General features: G+C 44.9%; 1 protein-coding gene across 3 annotated transcripts in view; it reads left to right on the forward strand.

The window, feature by feature from the left end:
- The window catches only part of bicd2a (BICD cargo adaptor 2a), a 45,234-nt gene extending 29,814 nt beyond the window's left edge, over positions 1-15,420 (forward strand). The window contains exons 6-10 of one of the 3 annotated variants that reach the window (XM_077003103.1): positions 1,597-1,854; positions 2,060-2,806; positions 3,613-3,764; positions 9,195-9,432; positions 13,077-15,420. In XM_077003103.1, the coding sequence (XP_076859218.1) occupies positions 1,597-1,854; positions 2,060-2,806; positions 3,613-3,764; positions 9,195-9,432; positions 13,077-13,079 (1,398 nt within the window). In that variant the 3' untranslated portion in view covers positions 13,080-15,420. Of the gene's footprint in view, positions 1-1,596; positions 1,855-2,059; positions 2,807-3,612; positions 3,765-9,194 lie in introns of all 3 variants that reach the window. The other 2 variants (XM_077003104.1, XM_077003102.1) reach the window with 2 other exon arrangements.
- Positions 15,421-18,686: the final 3,266 nt, after the last annotated feature.

Below are 18,686 nucleotides of genomic sequence, written 5' to 3' on the forward strand. Positions count from 1 at the left end.
AAACATCTGCTTTTACCTGAACTCAAAATATTTAAGAGTGCAAAATACAATTTCCTTTTTGTACTCAAAATACTTTCATAACATTTTCAAAATATTTCCATACTTTTTTTTAGGTGACAAACACTATAACAAATATAGAAAAACGGTTTAAATAAATCACAGTGCAACTAGTTTTAATATCAGTTAGTATCAACAAGTTAATATCAGACTCAAAGCCTTTATAAACAAACACCAGGATGTACAAAGCGTTAGAACCAATTTTAGACATTACATCATATAGAAATGGGCTTTAGTGTGAGTTTAATGAGGGTCAAAACAAAACTCCCTTATTTAATAAGAGATATCCTGTCTAAAATGAGGCCTGTGAGTATGTGTGTACTATGACTGTCTTTACTCACTGCGTGGTTAGGATTTGAGACATGCTCTGTTTTCATTGGCTGACAGCTGCATTGATTAAATCCTATTAGTGGAACTTCAGCTTAGCTTCTATGGCCCCGCCCTCTTCTGCCATAGCGAGTTGTCAACTCTGCCATCTGCCAGGAAATCAACCCAGGACCTTTTGACCTGTAGGGGTCATCTCCTTGGAAACTGAGGTGCATTGCGTGCTAGTTGGCAGGTTGCTGTCAAAAGGGGTGTGTCGGTCCTACAGAGCGTCGCTAGAGGAATTAAGGACATTTCTCAGTTTCCACAAGCAAATTCCTTCAACGCAATCTGCTGCCAGCCAATACTGCAGAATTCTCAGCACAGTGGTGAGCAGAATCTCAGCTATGAGGTATCCTGATTGCCCTTTTCCTGGAGCTATCGATCAGCCCTTGCCGACTAACCAATACTGGGTCACCTCACCGAGCAACTGAGGCTATCTGATCCAAGATGGATGCCACTGGAGAGGCGTGGCGGCTCAGTTGGGAGGAGGCTGTGTACTGGGGTTGATGCCTGATACGAGTCAGGAGCTCTGGAGTTTGTGCGTTCAGATTCAGAGCAAGTTAGCATTAAATATCATGTATCAGTATATTAAAAGACAAAATATTAGACAAATATTAATAGACAAAATCCAGGATGGGCCACCTCTTGCTATGGTGGATGTTTGACACTAAGGTCAATAAACTGCCTTTCTCAAAATTAGATACAAAATTGTAAGATAATCATAATTTTTTGGTCAATACAAAAATATGAATTAAATCCATACTTTTGAGACCTTCTGTTAAAGGGTTGTATTTCCTTGATATTGAATAATAAATGAAGGTGAATGAGGATTTTGAGACTGAGAAATAAAACATGAACCCTTTGTAATATAGTGCCACACTGCATATCGCTTTGACAAGGTAACCTAAGACTCCTGTACACACCCGTGTGTGTGTGTGTGTGTGTGTGTGTGTAGGTGTAGGTGTGTAGGTGAGAGAGAGGGTGAGTGCACAAGAAACTAAATAGATTCAGAGATAATCATCTTTACCTCGACAAACAACAATTCCCCCCCCACAAAAAAAACAGTTTGCATTGCATGCATTCCTTGCGAATCAAATCCCTTTTTTGGGGGCAATTATAGATATACTGGCGTAGAAGCTCCGCCTCCAACCGCGTGTCATCCTTCTGGTCCAGGTGGAGAGGGAGAAGGTGAGCCTGCTGTCCACGCTGCAGGACTCCCAGAAGCAGCTGGAGCAGGCGCACGGCGCACTCTCCGAGGAGCACGAGAAGGTGAGCCGCCTGACCCAGAACCTGAACGCCATGCGCAAGCTGCAGGCCAGCAAGGAGCGGCGCTCGGCCCTCGACCACGAGAAGGAGCGGGACAGCCGGGAGGACGCAGAGTACTACGAGGTGGACATCAACGGGCCCGAGATCCTCGAGTGCAAGTACAAGGTGGGAGCAGCAGGGGGCGCCAGAGGGGGCCGGGGTGCCGGTTCGAGTCCACCATCCCGACGTCTCGGCCGTAGTGAACGGGCTGGCGTGATAGGTCGCTGAATCGCACAAGACGTGTAGTTGTAGAGTAGCGGTGGGGTTGCATGGTGAATGGAGAAAAGAGGAACGTGTATTGAATCTCTCCCCCCCCTAATTAACGTCCCAGGTGGCGGTGACGGAGGCGAGCGAGCTGAAGGAGGAGCTGAAGACGGTGAAGGCAGAGTACTCCACCTGCCAGTCGCAGTACGAGGAGGAGCGGGCGCGGCTGGAGGGTCAGGTGTCGGTGCTGGTCTCCAAGCTCGGCGTGCTGGAGCAGAGCAGTCGGGTGGAGCGGGAGGAGCTAGCACGGGTGGAGAAGGAGCTGAGGAAGGCGAGCGAGGTGGCGGGCGAGACGCAGGGCAGCCTGAGCGTGGCCCAGGACGAGCTGGCCACCTTCAGCGAGGAGCTGGCCAACCTCTACCACCACGTGTGCATGTGCAACAACGAGACGCCCAACCGCGTCATGCTCGACTACTACCGCGAGGGCAAGGGCGGGGCTCCCGGCCGGGCCAGCCCGGAGGGGCGTGGCCGGCGCTCGCCCATCCTCCTGACGCGTGGCCTCTTCCCCACGGCCGAGCCCGAAACCCCCGTCCCGGGTTCCTCGCTGCCGTCACCGGTGGCGGACCCGAGAAAGGAACCGATGAACATCTACAACCTCGTGGCCATCATCCGCGACCAGATCCGCCACCTGCAGCTGGCCGTGGACCGCACCACCGAGCTGTCGCGCCAGCGTGTGGCCGCCATGGAGCTGGGCCCCGGGGCCGACCGGGACCAGGAGGCCAGCCTCGAGGAGATCCTCAAACTCAAATCCCTCCTCAGCACCAAGAGGGAGCAGATTGCCACCTTGAGAACCGTCCTGAAGGCCAACAAGCAGGTAAGCTATCAGGTCAACGAATCGTGCAAAGCTCCTCGCTAACTTTAATAGACTGCAGTAAAGATAACACATTACTGTTAAAGTGGCCTATCACTCTCTTGAGGTTGTAAAAGTTGACTATACTAACTATGCACATATAGGCAAAATTACCAATGGAGTCAGAGAATGAGGTGGAACCTTTAACAGAATGCCAACAGGACAAACGTACCTTTAACACGATAAAAATAACTCGTCCCAAGACTCGTGGTGCAATGTGGGGTTTAGGGTGGGACAGTGGGTTAGGAAAACACAGAGGACCAAAATGTTGGCACACCTGGTGAAGCAAATGTAGTGTGGTGAACACACACAGCACACAGCGGCTGTTGGGCTGCCCACTGAGCACCAGGTGCTGTGTACCAAATAAAGATGAAAGCAGCATTAAGGCCTGCCTGTCAGGCTGGGTGGGCGACCTGTGACCCCCTGCCGTACCAACACAGACGCTGATGTGTCATTAATGGTCTTTTGAGGCTGGACAGACACCACAACACTCCAGATTTAGGTTAACTACTTTTAACACACCATTGGTGACGCCAGTCCTTCGGGTGATGGCCTTTGAACTTTGGGTTGCCAGTTGCAACATATTTAGCTTTGTCTTGATTTTAGGTTTTTAATTTCTTTGTTTCGAGCTTAAAATCTATTTGTTCTATTTTGAAGTATGTGGGTTTTGACATATTAAATTGTGAGTCAATGAGGTACAACTGATGTTTCTGTCTTGTGAGTGGCTCCTGATTTTGCCATAATGGTATAATCCGTCTGCACCCCCCCAGACTGCGGAAGTGGCTCTGGCCAACCTGAAGAGCAAGTACGAGAACGAGAAAGCCATGGTGACCGAGACCATGATGAAGTTACGTAACGAGCTCAAAGCCCTCAAGGAGGACGCGGCCACATTCTCCTCTCTCAGAGCCATGTTCGCCACCCGGTATGGATCTCACACACACACACACACACACACACTCTCACACACACACACACACACACACACACACACACACACACACACACACACACACACACACACATATATATACACACACACATACATATATACACACACACACACCCCACTCTCACACACAGACACATACACACACACACATACACACACGGCCCTAATGTGGCATTAAGAGGCTGGGGTATTATCTTGGGGCAAGTAGCTCGCTGAGGTCTGTTGTCTATTAGATGATTGTAGATGAAGAAACATAACACCAAAGATGCAGTGTAGGAAGTGGCTGTGGTCAGAGCTGCAGTCAGGTCATCAGTTTGAAGGGCGTACGTTGGGTCTGAATGTGTTCACATTTAAACACGAAGAGCTGGGTTTAAGGGATTAAGATTAAGATTAGAAGAGTAAAGGTTCAATTGAACCCCCCACCCCAATTATTCCAACAAGGATCTGAGTCTAGACAAAAATGGCCTTAGAATGTTTGTTGTCTTCTGTATGTGGGTCAGTAGGAGGGGAAAGATGAGGAATGAGTTTGTTGATGCACTTCTCTGTGTAAATCTCTGAAATCTGGCATATACCAGCAGAGTAGCCAGGGTGGAGGGTGTGTGTGTGTGTGTGTGTGTGTGTGTGTGTGTGTGTGTGTGTGTGTGTGTGTGTGTGTGTGTGTGTGTGTGTGTGTGGGTGTGTGTGTGCGCGTGCGTGTGCATGTGTGTCCCAGTTTAAAGCTCTTTTCCCGTCTACACTGGGGTTGCGACGCTAGACCTCCAGTCCTGTTTGGTACACGCCTGAAATCAGGACAGCTTGCTTTCACCGGGATGTTTCGTTGAGGACCTTTGATGTGTGTGTGGGTGGGGTGGTGTTCAGTGTCTGGACCGGCAGAGACAGTAACGTAATGGATGCAGACACCCTCTCCCTGAAATGTCAGAAGTAGTTTTAGGCACGTTGGCGCTATGTTGCGTGCTGATTTTGGCTAGTCTGTAAATAATAAGAAATAATGTGTAAATACATTCATATTCTTTACTTTCTGCTTCCTGCGCTGGCTACATGCCCCCATATCTGTGAGATGTAACGGGTCACGGGGCAGGTTGCTTCCCCATAGTCCAGCACAGAGCACACACTAACATAGTTCAGCACTGACCGCACACTGACATAGTCCAGCACAGACCGCAACTAACATAGTCCAGCACAGACCGCACGCTAACATAGTCCAGCACAGACCGCACGCTAACATAGTCCAGCACAGACCGCACGCTGACATAGTCGAGCACAGACCGCAACTAACATAGTCCAGCACAGACCGCACACTAACATAGTTCAGCACTGACCGCACGCTAACATAGTCCAGCACTGACCGCACGCCAACATAGTCCAGCACAGACCGCACGCCAACATAGTCCAGCACAGACCGCACGCCAACATAGTCCAGCACAGACCGCACGCTAACGTAGTCCAGCACAGACCGCACGCGAACATAGTCCAGCACAGACCGCACGCGAATATAGTCCAGCACAGACCGCACGCGAACATAGTCCAGCACAGACCGCACGCTAACATAGTCCAGCACAGACCGCACGCTAACATAGTCCAGCATAGACCACACGCTAACAAAGTCCAGCATAGACCACACGCTAACAAAGTCCAGCACAGACCACACGCTAACAAAGTCCAGCACAGACCGCACGCTAAAAGTCCAGCACAGAGCGCACGCTAAAAGTCCAGCACAGAGCGCACGCTAAAAGTCCAGCACAGAGCGCACGCTAACATAGTTCAGTACAGACCGCACGCTAGCAAAGTCCAGCACAGACCGCACTTTAACACACGGTGCGCCCAGGACGATACAGCACGGTGTTGTCCCTTGTCTTGTCCTTCCTCACAATTCAACTGCCCTCTGACATCCCCCCTGAGCAGTTTGTCTTGTCATTCTATATCTATATCTAACTGCAGAGTCTAACTAGCTGTCTAGTAGTTTTATATCTATGTGCTGTGGTCTTGATGGTGCAGAGTGAAATCTTCCATGGAGCTGTTTCATGGGAAAGTGGTAAAGGTCTGAAAGACTTCAGTAGTTCAGTAGTATGACCGTGTTTCAGAAGCACTGGTTTGTTTGACAGCAGTGCTTCTGTTAAGTAGGTTGCTTGCATGGTTTGGGTTTGGTGAGTATTTCAGTATTACTAATCATTCTGCTCACAGCTGGGGTGTGATGGGGTTCAGTCTTGATGCACAGTCATGTATTTTGAATACTGTTGTTATGACAACTCTCCTGCAGACTATGATATTGGTTTGGACCCCAGAGCCATGAAAAGCTGTTATTATTAACTACTATCAGTCTGATAACACACTGTGTGTGTTTGTATGTTTGTGTGTGTGTGTGTGTGTGTGTGTGTGTGTGTGTGTGTTTGTGTGTTTGTGTGTTTGTGTGTTTGTGTGTGCGTGTTTGCGTGTTTGCGTGTGTGTGTGTGTGTGTGTGTGTGTGTGTGTGTGGAAGAAAGAGAATGCTCCAGAATGCTATATCTCCAACATGGACTGAAGTATTAAATCACAAGCCTGACATACACGTTTTGCCACATAAATAAACACACACACATGCACACACACATGCACACACACTCCCCTCTCAGTCCCACAGTAGAATAGATTTCTCATAACCCCATCTGAGCCTCCTGAAACAGCGAAGAGGAATGTCTCTGATTGGCTGTCTATTGAATTTGATAGATTGTATTGGCTTAATAAGAAAGGAGGCTGGTATTGCTATGCAAATGAGCAGATTTTAAAGCAGGGGGCACCACTCCCTTTCCCACCCTCCCAGTGTGTACGTTGGGGACGACGCGCACTGTTCTAGGGTCAGTTCTAACCACTTTTCTAATGGTGGAATCTAGAGGATGTTCACTAAAGGCTCATAGAAATCAGGGAGCAGGACTGTAGGCCTTTTTTAACTGTGTTTTTATCATGGTAATGACCCTGAATCACTCCAGAAGAAGTAGAAAGAGTGTGAGGATCTACAGGGTTTGGTGTGACTGCTATCCTGGGCGGTGTTGGCATGCAGAGTGATGCTGTGTGAGGCGCCACCCTTTTTCCAGACCAGCCTGGACATGCTTAGATCCATAAAAGATAAAAAAAAACACCCTCCAATGAAATATAAATCCTAGCATAATTACCTGTATGAGTTTCCTGTTCCCACATGCAAACAAACACCCAAGTTGAATTGCTTGTGTGCGCTTGTACGATTGAGTCTTGGGTCATTCTTTTTCTTTTCTTCCTGTAACTCACTCTCCCTTTCCCCCCGTTTATTCACGTTTGCACCATAACGGCTCCTGTGCTGGCAGAGATGTGTACTGGGGTGTGTGTGTGTGTGTGTGTGTGTGTGTGTGTGTGTGTGTGTGTGTGTGTGTGTGTGTGTGTGTGTGTGTGTAGGCGTGCGCGTTTGTGTACGAGTGTGTGCATTTAAATCCCTCGTAGACATGCAGAGCCCATTTGCTTATCCTGAATGTAGTGACCCTGCCTCACAATTCAACTCCACCCAACCCCACCTAAGACTCCCAGACCTCCTCCCTCTCTCTCTCTCTCTCTCATACACACAAACACATGGATCTTTTGTACCCATTCCCCTGCCCCTGCACCCCCCCCACTTTTCCCGGGAAAACTCTTCCCATCTCTGTTTGAGCCCAGCTATTTAAGCAAAAGTTCCCAAGAGAACACTGCACCTAATGGGGCATAACTGATCTCTATTGTCAGGCAGTGTGTCTGCTGGCCCAGCTGACTAGCACACACCCCCTCGTCCGCAGCCGGGTGTGTGTATGTTCGTGTCGTCTAGACCAACACTGGGTCACCCCAGGGATCAAAGTTCATCCCCGTGGGAAATGGCTGTAAAGTAGTCAGTCAATAAATCCCAGAGCAACCAATAGCATCTCTTCCTATACACGAGCAGGCCAATGAGAGCAATCCTTAAATGTAATGATTTGATCAACTCTGGTCTTATTGGCTCATTCCTGTTTACATTACCCAGTCTTGCAGTTGTTATTGTTTAAATCAAATATATGTTTTCCATGATCTTTGGATCTTTTTACAACTACTGACCAGACTCCCCAAAACCAAAGAGAATAAAATCAGTCTTGGTAGATTCATTAACTCAACAGCTGTATATTCTCAGGCATTTAAGCAACATGCCAAATCCATCCATTAATCAGAATGAGGCCCACTGGAACACTTTAACTTTTGGACTGCAGTCTTCCAGCGGGTTAAACAGCACGCCTGTCCGTGACAGCTCTGCGCCATCTTGCCTTATGGTGAAAGTGCTTCGTCTGTGCTCCTGTGTGCCTGCCTCGTACCCCACGGCGTAGCCGGGCCGTTCGGGAGGTGTGAACCAGTGCCTGGCCTTAGCCAGTTGGTACAGAGAACACGTTTGGTCTGGAACCACTCTGGGTGAGAGCACAGCTGTTAGAAAATAATTATCGAGGTGTGTTCTATTAAGGCGTGTTGCATCAAGACATGTTGCCTGCAGACCTGCCATGTGACCTAAAGCCAGACGTGATTAGAGGGAACAAAGAGAAAGGCGTCCAATTAAAGAAAAACATGACTAACTGTGAGCAAATGCAAGCAGGGATTGGTTAGCCTTGGCTCATTTGCATAATGCTAACCACACCCACGCTTCGTTTGCAGTGCAGGGTTGGTGCGGGTGTTCCTGAGGTAATATGCACTGATACAGACTGGAGGGACAGAGCTGTGTGTGAGAGAATACTAAAGTTGATATTATTCTGCCTGCATTTCCCTGTGGAGGTGGACAAGGCTTCATCCTTCAGTGTGTTTATAGGTCTTGTAGTCACAGTCACTCTGGTCAAAGCCTCCTGTAAGTTCTATAGGCTTTCAAGAGCTTATTCACCTTCCAATTAAAATGCACAATGCATTTATTAGCATGGGATGTTTTGGTGATGGGATAAGTGGCTGGAGCTTGAGAACACTTAAATGTTGGTTTTGACAAGTAAAGGAGGAATTCTTACACCTAAACACCGCCATCTAGCGGTGTGATTGTAGACTACATAAAGAACTAAGCTTTGTCTATATGTTATGCGTTTACGACATTATTGTGTTGTTGTTATATTACTGATACTCAAATATACAAACTACTCAGATATGTTTATCTATTCAAGCTAGAATTTTTGTTTTTATTCAGCATTCACCAAGCTATAAAGACAATGAAGAGAGTTAACATCAGATCCAACCTTCAGTTAATAGATATGCGGCAAAAAAGAGAGCCCTCTGCTGGTGTACAGTTAGAAGTACAGCTGTTCAGTCAATTTCATGATATGAAATTTAAAACGTATATGAATTGGCTATGGAAGTCACTGGACCAAAGTTTTTTTTCAGCATCGCTCTCTCTCTCTCTCCCTCTCTCTCTTTCTTTTGCTCTTCCTCTAGCTGTGATGAGTACGTTACACAGCTGGACGAGATGCAGAGGCAGCTGGCGGCCGCCGAGGACGAGAAGAAGACGCTGAATTCTCTCCTCCGCATGGCCATCCAGCAGAAACTGGCCCTCACGCAGCGCCTGGAGGACCTGGAGTTCGACCACGAGCAGACCCGCCGAGGCGGAGCCAACAGCCGCAACAAGTCCGCCTCCTCTCGGGGCAGGTCCGCCCAGAACACCGCCCACTCCAACGTAAGTCCGCCCCTCACCGCTACCTGTGGGGGCCGCGGCGAGCCCAACGGCCTTCTGGGAACGCCGGTGGTGTTCTGCAGCGATAAGTACAAGATCTACTGCGACTAAAAGCTTCCGCTGTCTGGGTGTGTGATGCAGCACGTAGTGTGTTCAGAATGGCGCTCCTCGGTATACAACACTCACATGCGCTCTCATGTCCGCTCTTCTGCTGTGTGTACGTGTGTTTAAGGCTTTGTATGGTAATGCCTGCAAGTGTACGTGTAGCTAGGCGAACAAACACTAATATGAATAGGCTAATAGATGGCTAATTCGATAGGGCTAGCTAAAGGCTACCACACAGGTGTTTGAAACAGAGGGCAGGTTGTCTGCTTCTGTGCTCATGGTGCTGTATCTTAAGTGGGAGCTTCGTATCTAAACGTGTGTGTGTGTGTGTGTGTGTGTGAGAATGCACACGTTTCCCGATTAGATTGCTAGTCATGCTAGTGGGAACTAGGCGTGAGGCTGTCATGTCGTGGTGTTGATGTAAATGTAGTTGCCCCCCCCCCCCCTCCACCTCGGTAGATTTCCTGCTCCCTTCGTCCTGCCCTCTTTTCTCCTTCCCTCTCTCTCCTGCCTCAGAGAACCAACCTGAACCCGGCAACCCACTGTCCAATCAGGTGACTAATGTTTACATTGATCAATGAACTTATGAATATGCAAATTTCCCCCTCCTTACAGTAGGGGTGAACCACATCAGGCTGTTATGGATATGAAATGAGAAAATGTCACAATAGTAAAACAATGGGTTTGCCAATGAATTTAGGACTTCGGAGTGAGTATTTCAGTCCTCAGTCTCATTCAAGTGCAGGTGAGCGGGAGAGGGGTGTTTTTTTCAGTGAGCCTTTTGCCAAGATTCAAATGGCTCACATTTGTTGGCACTTGCATGCAATTTGCGATTGCTAGAGGATTCTTGGCTGAAATAACATGCCACACATCTTTATTAGAGGTTTATAGTGTTTTAGATTCTATCTCCACTTGGAGGATGTGTGAAAAATGGTTCTGCATGATAAAGAAAGGATTTGTGACAGAGAAACATTTCTCACACTGTTGCTCCCTCTCTTCATGGAATCGCCCCGCAAACAGAGAGAGGTTTTCATAGCCATAACACTGGAGAATAAAGGGAATGAGGAAAATCAGCGCTCTCCCTCAAATTCAAGTGCACTTCAGCTAGGGGCCTCAGGTTCCACACTTTGTCGCACAAAAGGCAGATTTAATATATAGGCCTACACACGCAAAACCTGATCTGTGAAAAAAAGTTTTGATTGGTAGAGATCTAACTGATCCCAAAAAGCACAACGCTTAAGGCACCCTAATCAGGACGGCAAATTACTAATAGCCTAAACAACACAAAACATCACCGTTGTAAAGTGCCTGTCTCTTACTTTCTGTCAGCAACTGTAGCTACATTTTGGGCTTGCGTCTGAACCCTAGCGCTAATCTCTCTCTCTCTCCCGCCTCTCTTCCCCTTTGCCAGTTGCCATTGCTCACTATTAAATCATCCCCTAAGCGTGTGTCAGCGACTCCTCGTCTCTCTCTTCTCTCTGTTTCTCCCAATAACCTTCTTCTTGTCAGCCGCTTGCTCCCCGTCTCATCGCGCTTCGTTTAAATAACGCCAGGTAACGTTCCCGAGGTTGTGATGTCGTTTAAATAACGCCAGGTAACGTTCTCGTGACGTTGTGGGTCGTTTAAATAATGCCAGGTAACGTTCCCGTGACGTTGTGGTGTCTTTTAAATAATGCCAGGTAACGTTCCCGTGACGTTGGGGTGTCGTTTAAATAACGCCAGGTAACGTTCCCGTGACGTTGTCGTGTCGTTTAAATAATGCCAGGTTACGTTCCCGTGACGTTGTCGTGTCGTTTAAATAATGCCAGGTAACGTTCCCGTGACGTTGTGGTGTCGTTTAAATAATGCCAGGTAACGTTCCCGTGACGTTGTGGTGTCGTTTAAATAATGCCAGGTAACGTTCCCGTGACGTTGTGGTGTCGTTTAAATAACGCCAGGTAACGTTTCCATGACGTTGCCGTGTCGTTCACGCGCTTCTAACGGATGAACCGAGGTCGCGTGTTGAGGAATCACGCGAGCTGCGTCTATCAGTTATTTTTAAGATAATAGCGGGTTACCTCGCGCTTCAGACGCAACACGACACCTCGTTTTGTCAAATAAACAAAAAAGCTTTAAAGATAGTGGTAAGCAGATAAAAAATAACATGAGGGCGGGGCTTGTAGTATAATAATCCTGAAGTGGATGGTGATTACTCTGGTAATGAAAATCACTTTGTTAGCTTTATTACACACAAAGCAGGGTTGAGGACAGATGAGGAAAATACATTTTTAGCACAACGAAACAATTTGACGTTATTCTTAACGAGATCCTATTCAGGTTAACCTTTCCAGGGCCAGCTTCCTCCTAGTCAGAGGAAGTGCAGAGAGTGTCTGGAAGAGGTGAAGGCCTCGGTCCTCAACTCCGCTTTTGCACCTGTGCTGCGTATATATGCCCTTGTTAGGCCTTTAGATAAAGTACTGTATCAAACGGACACAAAGCTATCGCGCTCATTTTTATCACACACACACACACACACACACACACACACACACACACACACACACACACACACACACACACACACACACATACACACACACACACAGCTTGGATCTGACCACTCTTTTTTTGTTCCTTCATGCATCCCATTAGTAACAAGTGAAGGCGTGATCTAAAGTGTCTGGTTAGAGGCTGAATATAAAGTGTTCGAACTCTCAGACAAGGAGAGTCTGACATCGCCAGTCTGTCTGGTAACATGATGTGATGAATGAGGAATAAAGGCATTCCAAATTTTTGAGAATGGGCCAAAATGGAAAATTGTTTTAAAGACAAAAAGCTTTGTACATTTTTTTGTGATTTCTGTTTGTTTGTTTTTGTTTGTCATGGGCTCAGAGGACATTGATTGAAATTGTGTTGCTGCCTTGTTATACAACAGATATGCCATTTAAGTTTATATAGTATTAAGAACAATTAATGATATTTACTCAATGGTATGAAATCAGTGTCCACTGTTCTGAGCCCTCAGCATGCTTCTGGGGACCCTGCAGGAGTGTGCGGTCTGCTCCTTTTTGCTCACATTTATAATTACATTTATTACCATTTCCTCATTGGTTGATGCCACATAACATGCATGAAGAACACACGTGGTGGTTTCTATTAATTTGCATGACGCTTGAGAAGCTCTGCTCACCTAACTACTGTCTTTCTCACCATGCGAGGACAGTATGACAGGTGAAGGTTCCTCAAGACATGGGCGGAGGTTCCTCAAGACATGGGTGGAGGTTTGCTACTTGTGAGCCTATGGCTTCCAGCACTGGTCTTTTCATGCTGACGTTCAGGACGTTCTCAGTTTGAGTAGCTGTAGTTCTCAGCTATGTGGGCTTCTGGTGACTAACCAGTTTTTCTCTTGTTACTGACTAATCTCAGCTTGCATTTTGATCTGTACTTTTTGTTGAGTTTAGCATTTAACATGCTGCCAACATGTCTCTAATTTTCAAAGTTGCACTCTTCTGTATTTAACAGTAATGTAATTTCTATAATTTCTTTGTTTTTCCATTTTGCAGTAATGTTCACCCCCTAGCTGTGCTGGGAAGTCGACATTCCATCACTGCCAGCAATTTCAGTCTGCCATAGCAACTAAAATTTTTAACTCAATGGAAATCCAGTGGAAGCTCAAACATTCAAACACTCTTTGTGGACAATGAGTTTGTATTAATATAGTGTAACAAATGGATCAAACCTGATTAAGAACTCAGTTTAGCAAGGTTAGATGGTTTTTGTTGTTTGTTTTTAAATGGTCTATTCGGAAGCCATGCTCACAAATAAAAATCTCCACCCATAAGAATGCTGATTGGCTAAGAACATTTAATTTAGATTGCCTAAGAAACGAGGAGTTTAAACCTACAGATGGTTTTTATTTGTTTTTTTCTTGACCTGCGCACTTTTAATATAGGAGTATTTAGCATTTATTATTAATCTAGGAAAGGTTTGTAGTGCTTTGGTTTGTGAGTCAGTTCAAGTCTATATACATCTATATATTGATAGTAATAGATTTTTCATATATGCACTCTGTATGCAACAAACAGAGATCAACTTACTCACTTACCCAAATCTACTCACCTTAAAAACCAATCCTATGGTGTTCTGTGAAATGAATCTACATGCATTCATCATTTATATTTCATTTATAATGTTGACTTAATATTGTTTTTTTCATATTTGTTCTACTGCCATATTCTAAAACAAAATCCCGGGTGGTCAGATGCTGGGCTTTTTTGTCTATTTATTATTCTTAGGAATAGTTCGACGTGAACGTGAAGAAACTTGACGCCGTTCTGGCTTAAACATGGTAAAGCAGGCTTCTGGGGGACGAGCAGCGCCACGTGAGACCCTCACGTGGAGTTTTGTTTTTCGTCCAGCGCTTCTTTACTCGAGCTTTCTGGGGATCGCCGACTTCACGAATTCTCTGCAAGCGTATTCAAATCAATTCCAAATTGGAATGGTCTCGTTCTCTCTTTATTTATCGTGCCAAGTCTTGGTACACAATTTTACGTTTGATATAAAAATAAATGGATCAATAAACAGAAAGGATGGAGATTGGAAAGAAGACAAGGAGTCGTTGCTGTGGATGTGAATCGAACGGCTGTTGCTTTCGTGCCCTCCGTTTGATTGGCTTTCTGTTTTTGCTCTTCGTTTTAACCAGTAGTGCCTTTCATTATTTCAAGAGAGAATTCTAGTCTAGCATACAGTTTTTATAATTTTGTTTTCCTATCCTGAAGGTAAGGCAATTGACAAGGATTTCTCTTACTTCATTGAACATTTAGAAGCAGCAATAACTGCAGAAGACACCGTCTGTTTTGCGAGTGTGTTTTGTTAGTCTAAGATATTAGGTGAGTAAAACTTGAAATTTGCAGATTGCAGCGAATTCTTGAAATCGGTGATCCCATTGGCAAATTCAGGGGTTTTAGCAAAAGGTCTTTTTTAATCAAGTGGTGGGAATTCGAACCCTGTTTTGCCTCACAGTTAAGTAAGGAAATAAAAAAAAAGAAAAAAGATGGACTCCGCACATACGTGTGTGGTGTTTTGCAGGTCAAGACAGGTGTACCTATAGCTTTGTTTGGTGAAGGCAACGTGGTATTGTTAGTATTGTTAACAAATACATAAACGTGCATCCTCTTTTCTCCCATTAGGAGTCTCATTTTTTTGTTTGCTGTATTGGGTTTTTTAGCCTTTTTTTACATAATCTTTTTAAGCATTGTGATTTCAGGAAACAGAAAACATATTTTGCATCAACAAACTTGAATAGTGCCATTAAAGTCACAGCTGGTTTGTTGAGGCATAAACATAATTAGTGCATTTGGGTAGTTAGTTAAAAAGGGGGGGGGGGACTTGGTCAATTAAGTGCAATTTACTATGCTGATTTACAGAAATGAGGTTTTCTGTTTGCTGAAAGCGATAGCATTGTGATATTCATATAGCTGTGCAATCTACATGGTCATATTGTGTTCCAGTATTGATCCGCAAGGAGAATTTGATACCTTTATAAAAAAAATAATGACTACATCCATATGTTGGTATTTATTTGAAATGTCTTGCAGTACTGTACTCTTTATTAATAACATGCATTATGATTGGTGGCAAAAAATGAATTCAAATTCAAAGTCATATGCATGTTTTTCTTCAGTCATGGGACTTTTACACAGAACAGAAAACAAACGTAGAACTTTAAAGAGGTTAGAAAAGAAAAAAAAAAGCCAAGAGACGGAAAATGAAATGTGTTTAGGTCTTACGTGATGTATTACTGCTGAACTAACCCAAAAAGTGTTGTTTTGTTTTCTGTAGAGGGTTTACTCAGTCTGTGTAAAGGTAGTCATGCTGGGTAAAATCAATAAACGGGACTAAAATGTTGGTCAGTTTCCTGTTTTTATTTGCTCATTTCCTGTTTTCAGCTCATACGGTTGGTGGATATCCATGTCACTCACCCAGGCACTTCCCACCTTTGTTTCCAAGATGTACAGGAGGTGTTTTCCCAGCTGTAAATAATGAGTTCATGATTTTATAGTCATACACACCAAACGTGCACACACAGAGAAAGTTTGTTTAGGCAAAAAGGAACACCGATTGCTTTCTTTGCAGCGGTGCTCAGTACACTGGATTGGGTTTGAGTTGTGCAGTTGAGATCTTAGGCAATCATCATGTATGTTTCTGCCTCCTATTTCTGATACTAGTTGTGGAGTACGTACCTCGTCTGAAAAGGACTGGGAGAACCACGGTACTTACCAATCCAGTGTATGTTTTATACCCACACAGAGCCCCCCCCTGACCCAAACGCAGCCCAGAGGTCCTTCCACTCCCCCAGTTGTCTGTTTATCCAAAGCTACGGTGTCATGCCAGAAAGTCCAGAGGTGTTTACTACACCCTCTCTTCCTGCCTCAGCTATAGACAGTGGGTGTGTACAACCTTTTCCCCCTCTCCCTTATATTGCTTTGTAAGCATGCCAGAGAGTAGAAAAACAAATCTGACATTGTAACAAGTATCAAAGTTATAAAGTTTCGTACGATTTGGCGAAAGTGTCTATGGGATTGGACTTTTGCTAGCTATGATTTGAAAATTTAAACGTACCCATTTTTTGAACTGTGTGGCGTCTGCACCTCGGAGTCCCAGATCATGGAAGACTGTGAACAAGATGGACAGTGGTGATGCTGCATTAGTTGGAAGAGAAAAACAATTTTTGAATTCACGTGACATTCAATTATGTTCCATATAAGTTTGTTCCATATAAGTTTCAACAGCATAATACAGAATGGGGGTGTGGCGTATGGTGGCCTCTTTAGATCAAACTTCGGAGATGCTGCCACTTCTCTTTAGTTCTTGAAACTCTGATCTGTAGATTAGACATACTGGACGAAGCTAATGTCTCAAAGATCCTCCATTGTCTGCCTATTACATCATCCTTTGCTACTGCATAAAAGGCCCTTTGATCAAGCTGCTCTTCTCTAGATCAGTGAACCCAATTCAGGGTCACTGGTGTGTGCAGTGCCTCCTCTACTGCCAAAGAAATAGAGGGAGAGTTCTCAGTGCAGAGCTTTACAGTTACACTGTCAACGCTCCTGTCATACCGGTACATACCACAAGGTGGCATTACACTGCAAACTAAATTGGGTTGTTCTGGAAATGCTGGCCATTGACTATTCTTATTCAGTTTAGTGTGTGTGTGAGTGTGTGTGATACAATGACTCCTCTTTTTCTGTCTGGCATGTCATATGAGCATACACAGGGAGCCCTGAAGGGCCACAAAAGGACTAGCAAATAAGTTAACACAGCACACCAGCCTCTGAGCTCCATTAAAGCTATTGCAACATACTATCCTGAAACCTGTTGTTTTTGAAACTTTTTAAAACACAGTCCAGCCATGGATTATATAAAAATATTATATAAAAGTAATAGAAAATTCAATAACACAACAAAGAAATTAATCTCCAGATGTTTGAGAGCTCATATAAGTTTGATAAAATGATCACACCAATAGAAACTGCTGTGCTGTCATGAATCAAAGATGTGCGTGCGGCAAGACTCTCCTGTCCCCTGACCCCCCAGACAGGGACTAGAACAGACTCCACTGGCTGTCTTCAAATGAAGACTCACGTCTCACCTCTTCACTAAGTCACTTAAAGAAGCAAATATGCACAAAAATCCTTTTTTCCCAACTTTATCCAGGCTTTAGCCTGATAGGATTCTTGGCACTAACCTTTCTATGCTCTTTTGAGGGTATGTGTTTGATAAAGACTACAAAAGGCTTCTGTATGTTGCCCTAGACAATGCTGTCTGCCAAATACCACGAATGAAAATGTTAAACTGCTCACTTGGTTTAAAAAGAAACTCCCGCTTCATGAAGACTTGGGAAAATTAGAATGTCACATGCCACGCGTGTGCTGAATACTTGTGCAAAGGGGGCCTTCAGCGAAAGCTGTGATTCAAACTTAAGACAGTGGGGCTGTGTGGTTCTTTTCCAGTGTGTTCATTCCCTGCACAGTTTTTGTTTGTTTTTACTAGTACCAAAAGACATTTTGAATCGTTCAACCACAATTTTAGTTTTCTGCCTTAGGTCTCCATGTCTAATGTTCTTATCACCCTGACACACTCCCGCCAAAACACTCCCTCAGTTACACACTTTCCCACATACACACAGCTCTAGAATCACACTTTCTCACATAAACACATCTATAGAATCACACTTTCTTCCGGTCTGTGGAAGTATCTGGTGTACTGTGTGCATAGAAACAAAACAATATTGTATATACAAAAAATCAAAAAATCATCTTTAGAATTTTAGGGATGGACCTTTTTAGCCAGAGTAACACACAGTTCAACGGAGTTCAAAAGCACTGTGTATGAACACGTGTGTGTGTGTGTGTGTGTGTGTGTGGCTGTGCTCTTTAGAGAGATGGCTGGAGGAGAATCAGGACAGACAGGCCTTCACGTGAACCTCCACTGAGGCTATATATCAACTGATCGGCCAGTCATCATTATCACATTCTTGCTCCTGTACCTTCATTCCTTGGAGTCTTAAGCTGTCTGACCTAACACACACACACACAAATCAAAAGACCTGCGAAATGTAATCTTTAAAAGAAACACCATACACAAAATGTTTTTAAGAATCATGCAGCTGACCCTCACTTTGACAGAAGCGCCATCCTGAAGTGATTAGAGGTATGCTTTTAAAGACTTCAGAGTACTAACCCTAAGTTAGGGGTATGACTTCAGAGTATTATCAAGTATTATAATGTCTAAAAAAATCATGCTATACCACCTGCCATCGTGTATTTGATAAAGCTGTATGCTATGCAGAAGTGCCTTATTAAACACATGGTGCTTGTATGAAACAGCCAAACGCCAAAATTAAGTAGCTCGACTGGCAACATGAACGAGGTAATGACATCCCGCCTCCCCAATCAAGCTTGAATGGAGACTCTTGAACTTCTGTGCTGACGTCTGGTGAACATCTCTCCTCCTAAGCAGGTGCACAAGGAACAGAAGTAAAGTCTGCTTGTGAATGGCACCCACACTCAGGGTGAGAATTTGTACACAAATCCTTCATTTGAGTTAAATACAGGAAAGGAACGTGGCGTGTCACGTGATATCACTGTTTAAACGCCAAAGGCACTTGAGTT

This window comes from Brachyhypopomus gauderio, chromosome 4, assembly GCF_052324685.1.
Source record: "Brachyhypopomus gauderio isolate BG-103 chromosome 4, BGAUD_0.2, whole genome shotgun sequence".
In the NCBI taxonomy this organism is placed as follows: Eukaryota; Metazoa; Chordata; class Actinopteri; order Gymnotiformes; family Hypopomidae; genus Brachyhypopomus; species Brachyhypopomus gauderio.